The sequence below is a fragment of the Theobroma umbraticum genome, unplaced genomic scaffold, assembly GCF_002168275.2.
Source record: "Theobroma umbraticum cultivar Fairchild unplaced genomic scaffold, ASM216827v3 scaffold_31.0, whole genome shotgun sequence".
NCBI classification, from domain to species: Eukaryota; Viridiplantae; Streptophyta; class Magnoliopsida; order Malvales; family Malvaceae; genus Theobroma; species Theobroma umbraticum.
Window position 1 is genome coordinate 925,844 of NW_018397283.1, and position 20,002 is coordinate 945,845.

At 32.0% G+C, this 20,002-nt stretch overlaps 3 protein-coding genes across 3 annotated transcripts; 1 reads left to right on the plus strand and 2 right to left on the minus strand.

Annotated features, from left to right (window-relative positions):
* Positions 1-1,492: 1,492 nt before the first annotated feature.
* Positions 1,493-4,403, minus strand: LOC110428241 (vacuolar protein sorting-associated protein 29-like). Its single transcript, XM_021444014.2, has 4 exons — positions 4,246-4,403; positions 3,796-4,031; positions 2,788-2,925; positions 1,493-1,990 (listed from the first exon to the last, which is right to left on the minus strand). Exons 2-4 carry the CDS (start codon positions 3,925-3,927, stop codon positions 1,688-1,690), a joined length of 573 nt encoding a protein of 190 aa, XP_021299689.1. The 5' UTR covers positions 3,928-4,031; positions 4,246-4,403; the 3' UTR covers positions 1,493-1,687.
* Positions 4,404-4,993: 590 nt separating this feature from the next.
* LOC110428370 (putative serine/threonine-protein kinase PBL11) lies at positions 4,994-8,702 on the plus strand. Its single transcript, XM_089785630.1, has 8 exons — positions 4,994-5,066; positions 5,194-5,265; positions 5,367-5,444; positions 7,104-7,402; positions 7,481-7,616; positions 7,696-7,832; positions 7,982-8,105; positions 8,178-8,702. The coding sequence occupies exons 1-8, from the start codon at positions 4,994-4,996 to the stop codon at positions 8,552-8,554; spliced, it is 1,296 nt and encodes a 431-aa protein (XP_089641756.1). The 3' UTR covers positions 8,555-8,702.
* A 132-nt stretch (positions 8,703-8,834) lies between these two features.
* Positions 8,835-12,828, minus strand: LOC110428371 (putative serine/threonine-protein kinase PBL3). The gene is made up of 6 exons (XM_021444192.2): positions 12,269-12,828; positions 11,006-11,352; positions 10,768-10,903; positions 10,365-10,501; positions 10,130-10,253; positions 8,835-9,497 (listed from the first exon to the last, which is right to left on the minus strand). The coding sequence occupies exons 1-6, from the start codon at positions 12,330-12,332 to the stop codon at positions 9,043-9,045; spliced, it is 1,263 nt and encodes a 420-aa protein (XP_021299867.1). The 5' UTR covers positions 12,333-12,828; the 3' UTR covers positions 8,835-9,042.
* Positions 12,829-20,002: the final 7,174 nt, after the last annotated feature.

Consider the following 20,002-nt stretch of genomic DNA (forward strand, 5'->3'; position numbering starts at 1 on the left):
CTGAGAAGCATCTGATCCAACTTTAAGTTCTTCCAAACATATCACGCACTCATCACCTTTCACGATTCTTTTCTTGATATTTTCTCTACCTTTTTGATCAAACTTTCCAGCTTCAACTCGAACCCTTTTCAGCATCTTCTTGACCGATGAATCCTTCGCTGGAACCATGTTATAGTTGCCTGTTTCAAACTCAGACGTCGATTCTTCCAACGCTCTTTCTATCTCTTCCTCATACTCTTCGTCCTGGTTCACGTGTTGCACAAGTGTTCCCGATAAGTCTACATACAAAGGCAAGACTTTACTCCCATGTCGGACATCGAGCTTCCGATTCTGTGTCCATATTGAATGATATCATCGATGACAGCATTGAATGTAGGAGACCTGGGGTTGACTCCGAGGCTTCTCAACATGGGAGCAAGAATCTGGTAAGCTAGGTCATGGTTTTTCAAATCACGGAGATCAAAACGAAGAGTTTCTTGCAAAGGTTCTGTATCTTCAAGGTAGGTGAATTGATCGATTAAGCAATAATGAAGGCTGACCTCGAGTTGGACGGAACGTGGAGTGGGGCAACGGGGTTCTGGTTCAATCAGAGGTTGGTAAACGATGTAATGAAGGTCATCGCACTGGTAAGTATTGGAAGCCATTGGAGGAAAGTTTCGAAGGGAAAAGGCTTCTTTGGAGGATCACAATGGAAACTGGAAATATCAGTCCAAGTTATATTTATGGGGGCCAATGGCGGCGATCGCTTAGCGGTGAAATCCTCTATGTGCTAGGGGAGGTAAATCCTACCTGCAAGTGACAGGAGCAGAAAATTGTTTCTATTTTTATTTTCATAAAATTATATCAAAACTATTGTAAGTTTTAACACAAAAATAAAATTTAAATGCAAACAAAAAAAATCTTATCATCACTTTGTCTAGTAATTTTAATAATTTTTATTTACAATTTTGTTATTACACATTAAAAAAATGGAACATGAAAAAAATAAAATAAAATTATATTAGATTTGGGATTTAAGAAAAATAACTAATGAATTAAAAAAAATCAAAATTTTGGGCTTTAAGATCCATCTCTATCTAATATGTTTTGGTAATAAAAACAAATTATATTTTATGAGAATTATTATGTTGTAGATATTTTATAATATCGGTAAGGGGATAAGTTTTATATATATATATATATATATATATATATATATATGTAAATTGAAAAGAAAAAAAAAACAGAACAAAAATAAATCAAGTAAAGAAAATTCAAACCCAATTCTTTTTCATCATCTCTATACTTTGTCTACAAATCTAATGACACCTATATATTATTACACATTTTCTTCATTTTTTTATATCCTTAACAGCATTATTTTTCTTTTATATATAATTATTTTTTTATATCATCAAATTTTAGTATTCAATTTTTCATTTTAAAATAGTATTTATTGAAACAATGTAACATTAATACATTATATTATATAAATATACAAACAACCAACGCAGGTAAAAAGAGAGATTTATTCTTCACTTGATCTCAAACTATAATCTTTAAACATGTTTCCCCATTGAGATACAAGAAATTAAGCCTCTCTACTATATTAACTACAATTGGTTCAAACAGACCAGGAACTTCTCACAGTTGGTTCAAATAGCCCAGGGCAATGCCCAAACAGCTAAAGCATCATCAAAGTAACAGGTTAATGTGCTGAGCGAGTGGTGGAGGTCTTCTTAAAATCAATTTTGTCAACCTTAACTTCACCATCAATTAGTTCATAGACGTATACCACAACGCGCAGGCCATCGATGTCCATGAGCACAAAGCTTGGGTTTACATCATACGTGAAACTACTATATGCACCAGTGGCCGAGCCAGGGTTTATGACGACACCACCCTCATGCTTGTATGCTTTGAACTGATGGGTGTGACCAGTTACAAGGATATCGACGTCCAATTGCCTTTGAAGCATTGCTAGTGAATCCAAATCCCCCCAAGGAATGACCTGTTGAAAGTTAAAAGGAAAACAAAAAGAAAAAAGTATTAATTATTACTAACTTCTGTATGATCAAATGAAGCTCTGTTAACAATAAGATGGACAGACCGACAGAAGCTAGTCATTAAACGAATTCAGGATAATCTCCTATGGTCAACTGAGAAGGCTGCCTAGCATAAAGCTTTTTCCTTTTTCGCTCTTGGACAGGGAGCTCATCCACTCACAGGGAGACTGAGAGCAGTGGGCGGAAATCTGCTATCTAATACTGGAGAGGGTATCTAAAACTAGCTAGGAAAAGTTCCCACATCTCATATTGCCCATGGAACACCTGGATCCTACATTCTCTCTGCAGAGAAAGGACCTAGCAGTCTGTTAAACATGTACACTAGACGTTATAAAACAAAGTTCAGACAAGTCAAGGACACAGTAAAATAGCTTCACACACACTCTAAGGTGCCCCGTCAATCCCAAACATTATTCTTGCATCCAACATGAAATGACATCAACAAGGGAACGTTGGAAAGCTCTTCACATTTTTCATTGCGTTATCACTCTCTGATTAAACAAATGCTCAAGTGGATATAATTTTGTTGTCCACTTGAACAATACAAATTTAAGAAATTCAATATGTTTGTAAATGTAAAAAACTTGGGAACCAAATCTATTCTGTACTGCCACTACACAAACAGGAAATTAGGATCTAAATTCATCATATATTTCAACATTGAAAACCTAAACAATAACATTCAAATGTAGGGTTGGATCAAACAAAACATAAAAGAACACCGACATGAGGAAGATAAAACCTGGTGACCATGGCATATTCCAAGCTTGAACTGACCAATTGTCAGTGTTTTGTTCTCTGGATAACGGGAATCTTCATCACATTCACCTCGAGTAACATGCAAATCAGGACAAAGACTCTTGAAGTAATCATGAACTTCCTGCTCATAAAAAGCATGCACAAGAGCAACTTTACTTACAATCTCAGGCACTTGCAAGAAAGGAAATACAAGAAAAGTGTCAGAAACAATTCAACAATGCTACAGCGAAAATATCTTGTTGTATCGAAATTTTGAGATTTGATAGTTAAATGGAAGTTTCATCCTGAAAGCAGGCAAAATAAAAGGAAAAATCATCAACCCTCATGCAAAAGTGTTAAACTCAGGCCACAAAATGAAAACATCTAAACTAGAGCTACTGAAATTATTTCTGGTAGACTTAATGAAATTGCACTAGTTGTTATGAAATTGATAAACAATCTACTTCCACTACTTAAAATTTCTAAGAGAATAAGTTTCCAGCACAAAAACGAAGTATACTAGGTGCTTCGTACATTAGTGCCTTCTCAGTTCTGTAATTAAACACGGATACTAGGTCTGGTGCTCTTAATAAGAAATTCATTACTTACTACATAAGACAAACTATGGCTAAACTCATTAGCTACAATCTGCACAAATGCACAGAATGACAACTGATGATACACATCAGATAATTACAGCAGCTGATCTTCATTGTGTCACCACCCTATTTCATCATCCAGCCTCAACATGGACATCACTTGGTACTCACTCGCAAGGGAAAGCATATAAAACCAAAAACAGAAAACCAAAGGAAACTCAAGATAGCATAGATGTTCTTTCTAGAAACTTTTGTAATACCGCCGATAATTCAATGAAGCCCAACAGCATAAACAGGAATAAAAATCTTTTCAAAAATAAATATAATTAGATGGTAATAAAAGGAATTCTAAACATTTAACATCATGGCCAGAAAACAAGAAGAAAGACTCAAGTAAAAAGTGGTAAGGTTACTTTGATACAGAGATTGCCAGTGCAAATGATGTGCTGAATCTTGCCAGGAACAAGCATGGACTTGAACTTTGGAGGCAGATCAGGTGCCCTGTGAGGAATATGAAGGTCCCCTATTGCTAACACCAACACCATCCTTCTACAACCAACCCAGTCAACAGCTTTCCTCAATTCTACACTGAAAAGAGAAGGAAAAAAAAGTCTTTCTTTCTCTCTCAATACTCAACCATCCTCAAAACCTGCAGAAACCCAGATCATTTCTCAGCAATTCATTGATGAAACAAGACTGCCCACATCAAAAAAACAACTTGAAATTTCACATCGAAATGATCAGCTTTTAAACCAGAAAGATTCTTAAAGGGGAAAAATAACAGTCCAACAAACTACAAAACAACGAACAGGAATCAAGTATCAATTATGAGAAGAAATTCTGAAGGAAGGATCGTTAATTACCCTTTAAATGAAAGAAAAAAGCGATCTTTAGCAAATAGCCAGGCCTAAGTGAAAAAGAAAACCCAGACTGATTCCTTCTAGCCCGTCGCGCCAAGTCGATGCTGTTAAAACTGAAAACCGGAAATATTTATGGATTTTTCTTTCTGTTTAAAACTTTTTCCTTATTAGCACAACTTTCCCAAAGTGGGTGTTTGGAACTTTAGATAGTGGGCTGGGCTGCTCTTATCCCGATCTATGATAATGTCTCCATTTCCCACTCCTTTTAGTCAAGGGAAATGCATTAGCACAAATGCAAATATGAAGACCCTTCTTTTTTTTTTTTTGCTGCAACAAATTTCTACATCTGGAAGAAAAATGGATAAGTTCTTCATTGAATTCCCTTATAAAGAAATAAAAAAACAAATATTTAATTTGATAATGATGTGAATTTGATCTAACAACTCATTTTTTGTTCTTTTCTTTTTGATCACGCATTGGTTTTTATCTAGTTTTGGATAGATGTGATCCCTCATTCCAAAGCTTTGAAATTACCGCTAAAGCTGTTTTGTTCTTCTGATTGAAACTTGTACTATTCTAAACAATGTTCATAGGTTGTTTCATCAGACCAGCTTTAACTAGGTACTAAGATTACCATGTCTGCTAATACCCATTGTTCATTACAAGAGCATTGGTACAGATTCCATGGTTCCAATGCCTTTCATCAACCAAGGCTTCTTCTAAGTTCAATCTTCATCAGTTGGGGTTGATAATGGGAAATTGCCTCAGGAAGAAAACTCAGGACCTCAACTATCCGCAGCCTAAACCAGCTCATCCACCAACTGGTTTTGTCTCTCGTTTTTCTTTTGTCCGTAAAAAATTTTCGATTGGAAAATATTGTAGGCTTGAAGAAGTTTTTTTTTCTTTTTTGCAAATTTGAAATATTAGTTCTCTGTTTTCATCTCTTTCAAGGAGTTGATGCCATCCATATTTCTGGTGCCAAGAAGATCTCTACATCATCAGTTCAACAACGGACTTCGTCTGGTTTATGCAATTTCTAATCTGTCATTGCGTCTTTCTTCTTCTTTTAGAGCTGTTTTTAACCATGAACGATCCGTTCATATTGTTTTTCATTCCTGATGCAGCAAAACCTAGTAAAGATGAACAATGTGGTGCAACACTCCAAGATAGAAGCAGGCATGTTTCTTCATATTCATGTAAAGGTATAAACTTTTGAATTCCCCGTTACTATAATGTAATATGAGTTTCTTATCTATTGCAATCATTGAGATTTAATTTCATGCTCAAATATAAAAATAATTAAAAAATTAAAAATATAACTCAATAAAATAATAAATTAGTATTTAATTAAAGAAACAGTTAAATTTTATAAGATTAATATTTTTATTTTTTCTGTGATTTTCAAATTAGTTATAAACACTTACGAGTTTAAGAATCACATATCTTATCGTAATTAAGAATTAATTAAATCAAATTTTTGCTTCTTCGCCTTTATGATTTATCAAATTTTCAATCACCTAAGTGTTTGGCTTCTAATCGTAATCCACACAATGAATAAATAAGAACTTCTTAAAAGTAGAATTTTTTACTTGTATTAGTAAGTTTTATTTCTAAAACAAAAAGGTAAAAGTTCTTACCAAATTTTATTTTGTCAGACAAAGAAAATTATTTTTCTTTTCTTATTTTATGAAATGACTTAGAAATAGTTAGAGACTCAGAGTTTTAGTTTGTTAATATAACATATTTATATATCCAAACTAATTAAGTCCTTATGAACTTAATTAATTTTTTACTTTATTTTAATCTATTTCAATTAAGTCCAATGTGTGTGACCCCAGCTTCTAACATACTGGCAATAAATATAAATTTTAATTAAATATCAATTTGATAATTAGTTTATATTTATAGATCATAAGCGGCATCTAGCAAGACATCATGGTTATCCAAATATTAGAGAGACAATTAAAGAATTTGACAAAGTCTGTTAGTAATAAGCATCTCAATGCAATACAATTCTTTCATCTAATATTTCGGATATGTCATTAAGTATAGTTCGATGTTTACTTATGACATTTTATATTAATTCTCATAATTCATGACTAACCTTATGAATTTAGGAAATTAACTTTTTTCAAATTCAGCATGCTTTGACCAAAGATCTTATATAAGTTAATCAAGAATTGAGAACAAGTGAGATACATGTCCCCATATTACTTGGGTGATGAATCTTCTTTTGACCACTCATTTACCTTCACATACTCCATGACATACCCAAAAGTATTTTGTTTATGCATTTGATCGCCTCTAAACCTATAAGGGTGAAATTAAAATATGTTATACCCCATACAAGATGACTTGATTTCTCAAATCTGAAAACTAGTTGTATGACTATTACATGAAAACATATTTTATAAACACTTGAGTGAAATACCAAATAGAGTTCTCATAATAGGTCATGTTCAGCGAACTTGTTCTTTAATAAGCACTCATATATTATCTTCAAGTGTCTCATATATTTCAATTTATAAGATCAATTGCTTACTTCTCAAGTAAGAAGGCTTAATATGTGTTAGTCTTTGAGCATTATCAATATCATGTCTTAACAATACAATGACAAGGAATAATTTTGAGGACATTACTTTTATGCATAGTGATCTCATAATTATAACAACTTTATGTTTTATGGATTTCATCGAATTAGTACTTAATAACTCTTGATTATTGAATTAACATGAAGAAAAACATTTATCACATAATTATATGATTAAATATGTATTGAATGACAATATATATTCCTTGACCAATTCAATTGGCTCAAGGAGATATAACAACAGCAACATGCTCCATTTCCTTTGTAAAAGTGCAAAGGAGGAATAAAAAGCAGGGTTTTCCAACAAATCCGAGAGACTGGCCAGTTTCAAAGGTGAAAAAGGTCGGATGGGTTCCTGCCCGAAACATCAACAGCTTTTGTTACAGTGTCTTGAGGGCTGCCACCCAGAAATTCAGTGAGGAGAATTTAATTGGAGAAGGTGGTTTTGGAGGTGTGTATTTAGGGTACATAAATATAAGCAGCATGGATGCAGCAAAGCCAAACACTGGCAGGGCAGTTGCTATCAAGAAGCTTGGAAGAAGAGGGGTGCAGGGCGATGAACAATGGAAGGTCTTGTTCTGATCAAATTTGTCTCACTTCCTCTCTTTTCTCTGCAATCTGAGAACTATATTTTTGTTGAGAGCGCAGAATGAACTGAGATTTTTGAGCACATTCAATCATCCAAACGTCGTGACGCTCGTGGGGTATTGCTACAAGAGAGATAACAGACTTTTGGTTTATGAGTACATGTGCAAGGGAAGCTTGGATGCCCATCTCTCAAGCGGTAAAGCACAACACTGTAATTCCTCCGCCACAGACAAATAATAATGTAACTAACATGAACAAGCTGTGATGACATTCAGAAAATGATACAGAGCTAAACTGGAGTAGAAGAATCAAGATAGCTGTTGGAGCAGCAAGGGCAGTAGATTACCTTCACACTCGTGCCAAACCAGTCATTCACCGTGACCTCAAAGCTTCCAATATCCTTCTTGATGCTGTAAGTTTCTACCATGATTCTGATTTCCTATGCTTCTGATATTTACACATGCACTAATTAGCATTTTATCCTCAAACCGTTGCATGGATCCTCACTGCACAAAGTATTCATTTTTGTAAATATGAAAAGCTATGAGGGTCGCACTGCAGGATTTCAATCCCAAACTGTCAGATTTTGGACTGGCTAGGTTCGGACCCCTCGACGACCAATCATACGTTAGCACAAGGATCCTTGGCACGAGAGGATACTTCGCCCCTGAATACTTTAAAACAGGTACGTTTCTCAGCTTACCATCCTAAAGGCAGAGAGAGTTTCATATTGAGCTAAATTTTATGCACTTCACAGGGCATTTGACGGTAAAAACTGACGTATACAGTTTTGGGGTTGTGCTTCTGGAAATACTGTCTGGCTGTGTTGCAGTCAAGAAATATGCTGACGGCACTACCAGGGATCTGCCTGTGTGGGCTAAACCACATCTAAGCAACCAAATGGAACTGCGTAACATCATCGACAAGAGAATAGCAAGGAACATCGAGATGGACGAAGCTCATAAATTTGCCACAATCAGCCGGCAATGCCTTAGCTCAGACCCCAAGGACCGACCCACAATGTCAGAAGTACTTGCAGATTTAGAACAATTGCAGCGAAACATGTTGTTAAGCAATTTGAACTCAATTGGATTATCCAAGTACCATAGATGTAGACGGGCACTCATCTTTTAACAAAGTTACCAAGTTGTTAAGCAGATGCCTTATGTAATTTTCCTTTTCGGTCAAATTGCTGAGCTACCAAAGCCATCCTTAAAAACTTCATTTCTTAATCTGGATAGCAAGTTTTGCAATTTCTTAAGAGTAATCTTCTTCGTTATTGAAAAATTTGTTTCATGACGATGGCCCAACTCATGTTACATGAAAGCTAACCACTAAGCAAATTCATATTCTATAATATGACTGATATGCATTTGCAACAAATTTCATATACACATACAGATAAGGACCAGAATTCATGGAATGGAAGAAGGTTAAGATTAATATGCCGATACAATAATGAAAGAAGCTGACTACCACAATGAGAAACTCCAATCCTCACCAAACAAAAGGAGGTGGTGTTATATGAAATGCAAAAATTGCATCAAAAAAGCAAGCTCAAAATTACATTTTTATCAGCAACAAAAAAGATATACATACACATAGGAAATTTACAGATGGAATCAATATACTCGTGGAGATTGCCTATGAGCCAGTAATGGAGATGCACTGGGTGTAAGATTCATAGGAGAACGATGATGCCTCATTGGAGATTTCCGAACAGGAAGTGGAACTGGCTGCTGTTCTGAATGAGGGTGCTTGGATGCATTTTTAGGGGCTTCAAGCTGCTCCAGTGCTGCCAAAACTTCTGACATTCGAGGCCTGAGTTTAGCTTCACTACTTAGACACTGTAAAGCAAGGGTAGCAGCTGTATAAGCACCTTTCTGGGGATACTGCCCCCCCAACTTAGTGTCCATAATTCGAAATAATTTTCTCTTGTCACCCAAATATGGTTTTGCCCAGTCTACTAGATTCTGCTCCACACCAACTTTTGTTTTATCAACAGCACGTCGTCCAGACAATAGTTCAAGCAGCACAACTCCAAAGCTGTATACATCACTCTTAGCAGTCAATCGACCTGTTCAACAATCAAAGCTTCATTATATGTAATTTCTGACAATTTAAATACGGAAGCTTCATTTAGTGGAGTACCATCTCACAGACAACATATTGTATCTTAGTGCCTACTATTCGCAGGACAAACAGTTCGCATATAAAAGATAGAACCCAGAAAAAAGTTGCTTTGACTTGACTAAGCATCATATTTTTGGACCCAAGGCACTGCATATAAAAGACAGAACCAGATAAAAAGTGGCCTCACTTTAGATACCTTCATGGCAATTGGAAAAATTATTAGATGATTAGAAGGACCCACTATCTGACTCCTAACTTTTGTTATCTGGTACATCTTTTCCCCACCACTAGAGATGAAATATTGAAAGAAAGAGTCAAGTAAGAAAGTTATCAGAAGTAGCTGCAGATAAAAGCATATGAACTTTCAGGTTCAACCATGATAAGTTTCCTTCTCAGTCATTTTGAACCTTTCTTATCTTAAACAACTATGTAAAGCAAGCACCTTCTCAGATTTATGATAAGATAAACTTTGTTGAGCAACAAATATCTCCAATAACAAATTAAGATAACTAAGAACATATGAGCAAGCTTCAAAAACAGCAAGCATTAATATGGGAATTTCACTAAATCTCATACCTGTAGCAACATATTCAGGTGCTGCATAGCCATGAGTACCCATGACCTGAGTCGACACATGAGTCCTATCACCAGTAGGCCCTGCCTTGGCCAATCCAAAATCAGAAAGTTTAGCATTGAATTCCTGCATCCAATGGATTATTAGCATCGGTAACATATACAAAATCTATAATACATATAAATTAGACATATTACTGAAAGGCACAAAAGTATTCCTTTTCTTTACTCAGCATACCGCATCTAGTAGAATATTAGAAGCTTTGAAATCGCGATATATGACTTGGGATTTTAAATCATGAAGGAAAGAAAGCCCTCTAGCAGCACCTACGGCAACCTTAAGCCTTACTGCCCAAGAAAGTGGCTGTGGCCCTCCTGTGAAACAAGACATAGCATCAAAGGTTACAGAATACTCAAGTAGTTCCACAATATGCAGATCTTCTATTGTTGGGTCGTTTTCCACAATATGGAGGCTTCCCTTTTTATGTTTCGACACAACTATTTGATTGTAAAAATAAATTTCCAGAGAGTAACTACATATAATACAATGGAATTGGATTCCAAAAACCTTATCAATTAATGGGTCAAAATACTTTAAAAAAGATGATTCTCTGAAAAAATTCATCGGATGTGATACTTACTTCTAAAAAGATGATTCTCTAAGCTTCCTTTAGGCATGAACTCATAGACCAAAAGTCGGTTCTCACCCTCCAAGCAATATCCAATCAACTTAACCAGATTTTGATGATGAAGTTGGCCAAGATAATCAACTTCCGTCTGAAATCAACTGGCTATCAGTTAATATTGCCCCAAAAAAAAGATCAAGGAAAAGCAAAAGAATAAATAAATAGATGAAGATGTTATAGAAACAAAACCTACCAACCACTCTTTGTGGCCTTGAAACCCTTCAGGTTTAAGCTTCTTGACAGCAACAACCATTCCTGATCCTGGCTTTGCAGCAGAGAAGGTGTGTTCATCAATCCATCCTTTAAAAACATAACCAAAACCACCTTCACCAAGAAGACTGTCAGGACGAAAGTTTCTGGTGGCATTCTTCAACTCGTTGAGGGAGAAAGGTTTCAAATTGGGGGATGACAATATTTCTCCTTCAGTCCTTGGTGTAGGAAGACATCCAGAACTGCTTGTATCACTGAAAGACGGGATTGTCAGGTTTGAAGGAGCTGAAGAACGACTGGTTTTGCTGGAAATTCTTGAGCCACCTGATGCTGGGAAGAGAAAAACAAGTTCCCGAGTTCTGGTTATTAAATGGAGAACAGAGTGCTGTATGCATTTTCATATATGGAACATGTAGTATGGCAAAGCACATTATTTTATTTCCATATGGAACTTTGCCTATTTTTTAGAAGCAACCTTCTTTTCCATCTAGCTTAATATAGATCATCAAATATCATTGGGGGCTTAGATATTAATTTGTTGATCCTCACTACATGGTGATGGTGAATTCACAATAGACCTGGTTAACCAAACAATTTTATTTCAATAGAGGTTTGCCACATAGACATCCCTGATTTAAAACCCTGCAACAATCATTAGGCAAAAAATTCACAGATTATGCATAAGTCATAGAACTCCAAGCACCTACATGTTATTGTGCATACCATTTCCATTTTCTTCAAAACATAGATTTGTATATCTTTTCTCTGTATGAACCGCAAATATTCATATTGACATGAAGTCTCCAAAAATTATAATAGAAAATTTGTCAGCCAAGCTTACACTTTCTTTTAGTTTGCACAATGAAACTCATTAAAAATTCATCGAAAAGGGAGCACCATCCAGAATCAAATAGTTTCAAGTGAAATGGATCTAGTCCCAACACAAAGGCTCACACTCAAACTCAGGAAATCTAAGAACAGTCTCAAGAATCTAACTTTGAGCAGCTCTCTCTATACCTTGAACCAGAACTAAAGCCCGGGGACAACAATACCAGAAAGGATAAAATGAATGTAATTAATAAGGATAATAAACCCCCAAAAGAATACCAAACAAGAAAGTCAAATCCAACATAAAAATAGAACCTTTATATCTAAAAAAACCATCAAAAAATTTCAGCAAAAACAATAATCCACCAAAACAACAGACACCCATCAAAAGAAAGTTGTAAAGGAAAGAAATGGTTACCAGAAGTTGCATGGGGGCTTTGGCTGGAATCGACTCTAGTAGAAGAAAATAAGCAGTTGCCCATCAGAGAGAGACTAATACTTCACGAAAATGAAACCCAAAGAAAAAAAAAATCCAATACCACTCTCTTTCTTCTTTCTTTTTCTTTTATATGAGTTATCAAATTTAACGAGCCATGATAATTTCTCAGATCCTAAAAGAAGAAAGGGAACTTAAAAACGGCTCTGGTTGGATTGGAATTTTGTTTCGCTTACGTGGAGCTTTGGTTGGTTTTGCCGGTTAAGCTGTTTGAAAAGTTTCAAGTTGGAAAGAGAACTAAATTCTTAGCTGAGAATAACCAGAAAATTCTTTTAAAAAAAAGAAGAAGAAGAAACAGAGAGAAGGAAAGCTCGGAGAATAAACTGGAGTTTGGGTCTCTTTTGGCTTTGAGGAGGATGTGGGAGAGAGACGAGACACGACAAACGCGTGATCGGGGACTTGGCCTCAGCCACGACGTGTGCACCCCACAAAGGCAAATCGACTCGGCTTGGCTTTGGCTTGGTGCTGATGGAGTAATGACTGAAGATTGCCACCTCTTTCTTTTATATCTTCTGTCAGAAATTCATCCCTTACGTAAAATGACTAAATTCTCCCTTCTTTCGATTTAAGTCCACCGGCCCTTTCCGTCTAAAAGTCAACCTCAACTGATGCGCGCTTTTTGTTTTTGTTTTCTTTAATTTACTTTCCTGAATTATCCCAATGGAAATTTGTCTTTCTTTTTTATTTTTTAATAAATAATTAATGTTATCTCTTCTGATGTAATAATTCCCTTTGACTTAGTTTGATGGGAAATTAAAATAAAATAAGTAGATATCATTATTTACTTTAGAAAGAGTTTAGAATTAAATTAATACAGATAAAAATATAGATATACTTGATTTTGAAGTAAGAAAGATTAAAAAAAAACAAATGTGATTTAATGGTAAAAACTTTTATTTTATTTTATTTTGATTTTCATAAGTCATATAAATTGAAATAATTTTAAATTTTAAATATAAAAATTTAATTTTTTTAAATATAATTATTTAAATAAATTTAGACATTATATTACACATCATGAAAATAGACTAATTATGCATGCATCTTTATCCTTATCAAATAACTTTATACCTAATAATATATTATATACGTGTATATCATTGAAACGAAATTTAATTTATATTTTTTATACTATTTAATGAAATTTATTTTTATTATTATTATTATTATTTTGTTAGAATGAAATTACCATTTGGTGGGATCCTTTTTTGGTAATTTTTGATGGATAAAGATGATATCATTTTCGTGTGAACATTTACTCATACTGAACTTTTTAATTCTGGACAGGCAGGTTGGCTTGAAAATTGAAACCGGTTGGTAAAATGTTAGTTAAACTTCTACTTTTTTGATATTAAATTTGGGTTGGGAAACATAAATGGAAACCATATAAATGTGAAGACATAACTTTTTCTAAAAACATGTTGCACGTGCTGCGTACAATTAGAAATTTTGCTTTACTTCTAATTCACCTCTTGCCACCTTTCCACTAACAGCTATTCAAGTTCTCAATTATGTCCCTCTGTGTTTTTATTAAAATCTAACTATTTTTTTATTGCTATTATTTTATTAATTATTTCATTAAAATATTCATACTATATGTTTGGGACATTATTTTTCCTTTTTTCTTCTTAATCTTTTCTCATAAATTTTTTTCTCTCATCAAGAGTAATTTTTATTTTTAAAAAATTGAACATGTGTTATTTTTAAACATACATAAAAAAAATCTACATACAGAGCAAATATCTAATTTAGAGATATTATTTTTTTCATATATATTTATGATAAGTTTAAGTATATAATATTTAAAAAATCTTGAATTATTCAAAAATTTTAAATAAATTTTTATAAGTTTAATTCAATTTTTTATTTTAAATTAAATAAATCTTTATAACTAATAATTGATTAACTATTATTAATTAAAATACTTTTATTGATTTATGTTATAGGTGTCAACATGATATGTTGATATATTGTAATAGACGATGATATAATACAATAATATGATTATATAATATTTTTTCCTATTCACATCCATGTCACTCTAATGCAACATCATCATAAAACAATAAATAATAATTTTAACTAATAATAATTAATAAATTATTAATCATGAGCAATTGTTTGACTTAAAATACTTATAGAGATTTCATTAAATATAATAAAAAATATTTATTTATTTATTTTTTTCAAATAATTTAAAAACTTTTTAAAACATTATATCATAATTTTATCAATTGCAGATAAATATGTTTAGAAGCATAAAAGATATTTATAAGGAAAAAGTAAATAAATATTTAACTCATAATATTTAATTAACAAATACAATAACAAATTTTTTATTTTTTTCATTTTAAATAAAAAAAAAAAGTTCACGTAGGGCGTGAGGAAATTATTTTGTTAATGAAAGAAAAAAGCAACGTCAGAATTAGGTAAGCAAGTGACCTCCATTGACGTAAAGGCATCTATTCTAAAGGGCCCATTCCGCCCTTCCCCACATGGCCAATGTCCATATAATTTTATTTTATTATTTAGTTTTTTTATTTTTTGTTGATTTTTTAAAATGTTTTATATTAATTTTTATATTATTATATAAATTTATTTCACATAAATTTTTATTTTTATATTATAAAAAATTTTCATATTATGATACAAGACAGTTTAAAATCAAAATTTTTATCTTAATTTCCGAAAAAATCAGCCAGAGAAAAAGAGAAAGAGTGTGGAGAATTTCTGTAGAAGATTTCGATCGCATTTGACCTAAATTCTTTTCCATGTGCAATCTCCGTTCACATTTTGGACCCTACGATTTGGAATCTTTTCCAAGCTTCTAACTCTAGCAAGGAAAAAGGCTTTATTAAATATCTCTCACTTTCTTTCTTTATACTTTACACATAAGCTGAATAAACAGCTTATATCCAGCATTATAGAATCTCTATTTAATTTTAAATTTACATAAGAATACCTCATTGAATTGACCACGAACCCTTCCCAAATCTTCAAGTTTTTAATAGAGACTACCATGATGGATAAACAAAGCCATTCTGGTCAATTTTGCCATGACTAAGTAAAAAATTTAGTTATCATATCATCACTTTCGAATAATAAATTTATCCATAATTTATCGAATTATATCCGTTTTTTGTTTGATTGATATTTTTATTTTCTGGGTTTTACCTTTGGTTTGCATGATTGCATCTTGTTACAATATTGGGAAAGGATTCTGTATCCAAATCCTCCTGATTTCTTGCCTGTTTCAATAGAAAAAGGTCCTTTGTTTTTTTTCCACTGTAAAATGTGCGGAAGGTTACTGTTGAGAGTGATCTTTGACTCTTATCTGGCCATGTGGGGACATATGGCGAGGCAATGTCTCTAATCCAATGGCATATCTTGCTTAAAAGTAAAGCAGCAGCTGTTTAGGGTTTGGACTGCCTTCAAGTTTTCTAAAATATATATTTTATTTGTATGACTTCTTCGATTTGTCTTCCCCTTCTTTTCTGGGCTTATATTTCTATGAATCTGCGAGTTCATATTTATTCCAAAGTCCTCCATTGTTGACAATTCTTTCCTGGAGGATCTTTTTCTTTTGGAAAGAAATTAATTCATTGCGAGGAGAACATAAAAGTGAAAATCCATTTGTCGTTACCGTGGATCGGATGGGTCGAAAGTCCATGCTTAGCTAATTCACGTTCTGTTTTATTATTTTTGAGAATTTATGTTGTTGTATCATGTTTAGATAAAATATTAATAAATATTTAAATAAACATAACAATAAATCACTAATTAAACGGATTATAATTTCAAACACTTATATAAATAGGTTTATTACTATTGTCATACACGGTATGATATAAAAAAATTCATTTAAACATGATTATCATGATTAAATTTAATTTAATTTAATTTCTTGCCCACCATTGAAAACAGGAAAGAGCATTCTGTGAATGATTGATGACCATATTGTCTGATCTGCCCCCCACGCGAGTTTGGTTTCACGTTTTGACAAGGTACAAAAAGTCCTGTCAATGTATTTTTCTCAATCGTTTTCTCGAAAGATTGTAATTTTCAGAAGTTTCACAATCATTTTATTATTCCTGAACGCGAGTTGACATTGTAACAGTAGTTTCCATGCTTAGTCCTTGGCTGGAAACTTCCAAATAAATCATACACTGCTACAGCTGTGTCTTTGAATTTTCAAAAGAAATGAAATGACTCGCGAAAAGGCACGACGCCAGAAAACCCAAAGAAAGACGAAACACGAAAGGAAGATTACTACGCATCTCTCAAGTTCTTACAAGTTTAGGGTTCGTAACATTCTAACTAAACGAATTGTATAATGCCCTTGTTATTAGGATGAACAAATAAGTGAATTGGGTAATTTAGTTCATTATATCTAAAAATTAAATAAATTAAATATTTTTAATAAATTAATCAAAATTGATTAAATATAAAAAAATTAAATCGATCAAATATAGAATTAATTTAATCGATTTGATTTTAATTAATGGATCAAAATTTTATTATTTTTTTACAAATTATAATATTAAAATTTATAAATTTCATTTATAATTATAAAATATATATAATGTATTACTTTATTATATATATGAAATTAATGATATAGCTTATATATTATAATATTTTAATTTTTATGTCAAAATTTATATAAATAATAATTAATTATAAATAATATGTTATAAAAATTAAGACGATAACTAATAAAATTATTAAGAGTAATAATAAAAATAAAATTTATTATAAGTTATAGTAATGCTTATGTATAAATTAAATATATGTATATATATAATATATTACTTTATTATATATATGAAATTAATAACAAAATTTATATGTTATAATGTTTTATATCAAAGTTTATATAAATAATAACTAATTATAAATAATATGTTGTAAAAATTAAGGTGATAATTAATGAGATTATTAAGTGTAATTATATAAATAAAGTTTATTATAAGTTATAATGATTTTATGTCTAAATTAAATATATATGTAATGTTTATACAATTATATATATATTCATAACATTTTATATTATGAAACATTATTAAGGTGTAATAATTGCAATATATAAATATGTAAGATATTTACAATCATATATTATACTATTAATATATAAGTTATATAATTTAAAATATATAAATTATAATTTAATATTAATGTAGATTTATAAATAAATAAATATAATTAAAATTAAATTACTATAGTTATGATTTGTATACGTATATATAATAAATTAATATATTTTAAATATATATTAATTAAATGTATTATTAATTTTTTAATATATATAAAAATATTTTATATATTAATAAAAAATATAAAAAATTAGTTGAATTATTAGGATGGATTGGTCTAAAAACTTTAAAATAGAGAATTGATCAAAAAATCAATTAAATCAAATATTTTGGACCAATTGATCAAATAAAATAATTAAACTGAATCGTTTTACCTAAATCACATTTAATTTGGATAAATAATTAATTTTGTTTGATTTTAATCACCCTTACTCATTACTTATAAAAAAGAAAAAGTGTATTTTAGTTTGAATTTATTTCAATTTTAATATACCTCATGTTATTAAAGAATTGAATTTATTTTGATACTATTTATTATTGATTCATATTTTTAATTTAAAAAATGTTTTTATTATGTCTTTCATTTTTTGCTATGAGAACCGTGGTGTATGTATCAAAATGGTTGACTATGCGGGTTTCAGAGCAACAATTCCCAGCCTCAGAAAATTAACACAAAGCCGCGTTGCGGGGGTTAGACACTCTCCCCGGGGGTGGGATGGACCGGATGTTTGGTGTGGGTCACGGCTAGTCCCTTTCTGATATGACAAATTGATTGTCCGAAGCAAGGGCCCCAAGGCGCTCCTCCTCCCCTCTATCACGGATGAATCCGAAAGTCCTAAGTCCAAACCAGTTGTTTCGACGTTGCAAGAGACGTGTGAAAACCTTTCCTAAAACCCGTTTGTTTTTGTCTCATAAAAGTCTTCTGTTTCCAGACTATTTCTCATCCAGGTTTTGCCTTGCTGCTCAATCCCTTGGCTACAATTCGCAAATCTTGATTCAATGTACACAATTAAAGTATTGATAAATACAAGTTCGACAGAGAGGTTTTCAGCCTAAACCTCTTCTTCTACCTACATTTATCAGCATATCAGCTTACCTTCTTCAATGCAAAAAGGCATAAGTTTGGAATATGAATAAGCATGGGGTCCAGAAGGAAACATCAGTAGACTTTTCTGCAGCAGTTTGAGCAGGGCCTTGAACTTGTCTGTTTGGATTTAGGTTTGCTTTGCATCAAGTTATAAGATGAGGAAGACCATTTCTACTTAGCCATCAAAACCATATATCTAGTTGTCAAGACTTAACAAAAATTAAAGTTAAACTCTACTTCTCTTAAGATTTCAAATTTTTCACGTAGTATTTTGTGATAATTATTTTTTTAATTAACATTTAATAGATAACTTTTGGTTTTTCGATTATTACTTTATTAATAATTTTTGTTCATATTTTAATTTAAAATTAACTTTTTTATTTATATCTAAAAATATCCTTGTGAGAATTGAACTTATTTATAATAAATTAATTAAAAAGAAAAGAAAACAGACACTCATATGCTAATTGTGAAAAAACTCAAAATGTCACAAGAAAAAGAGGTAAAAATTACAACAACTGTAGGTAAAAGTTACCTAAAGCTATATAATCTCTTATCAATGATGTTAAATAGCATAAAAATGACTCTCTTTTAAAATTGTTTGTCAGGGATTTCATTTCAGTAAAAAATAGAGTGAATTTTAAGTATATAAATATAAGTTTTTCAATATTAAGTATGTTTTTAGATTGGAACGTGGATATGTGACAAGTTAAATGAAAAAAAACTTAAATTTTTATTGATGTGAGGTCTTCATGAAAAATACAAAAGTTAAAGTAGATCTCAACTAATGTAAGATTCTTTTTTCTTTAAGAGTAGAGCTAATGTAACGAATGCGTTACATAATTAAGTAAGATAAAATATAATGAATCACACGTCAATAAAAAAATAAAATAAATCTTATATATATATATATATATATATATATATATGATCTTTCTATCATCTACTAAATATGTTTTTTAAGTTAAAAACATAAATTCATGACAGTGTGTAATTTTCTTATACTAAACTTACTGTACCATATCTCGTCCAATGAAATTATTGAGTGAGGAAGGGAGGACAAAGTAGGTGGCATATGCAGAAATATAGTGAAATGTCATTGCTGAAGCAGGAACATGTAGCTCATGCTCTACAATCGTTTTCAGAGAAAAGATGGTGCCTAGTCCAGGCCATGACCCAGCATATTCGTGTCATTTTGTAGCGTGGTGGTCGTGCCTGGCAAGGTCATGGGCCATTTTTGTTTTTCCCTTCACGCTACGCAATGAAAGGCCTTCATCGTAGCCTTATCGTTATCAAAATCAGGCGATGAAATATCCTCTTCAAGGGTTCATCGTCACGAAAACACTAAGCTACGAGTCCATGACTCATGCATGCCAGCGTACTTTGGCATATTAATTCGTTGTATTGGAATATTCGATTTAATAACAAGTACATGTGATTTAGTGATGAAATAATTTCTTCAATGGTTTATCATCA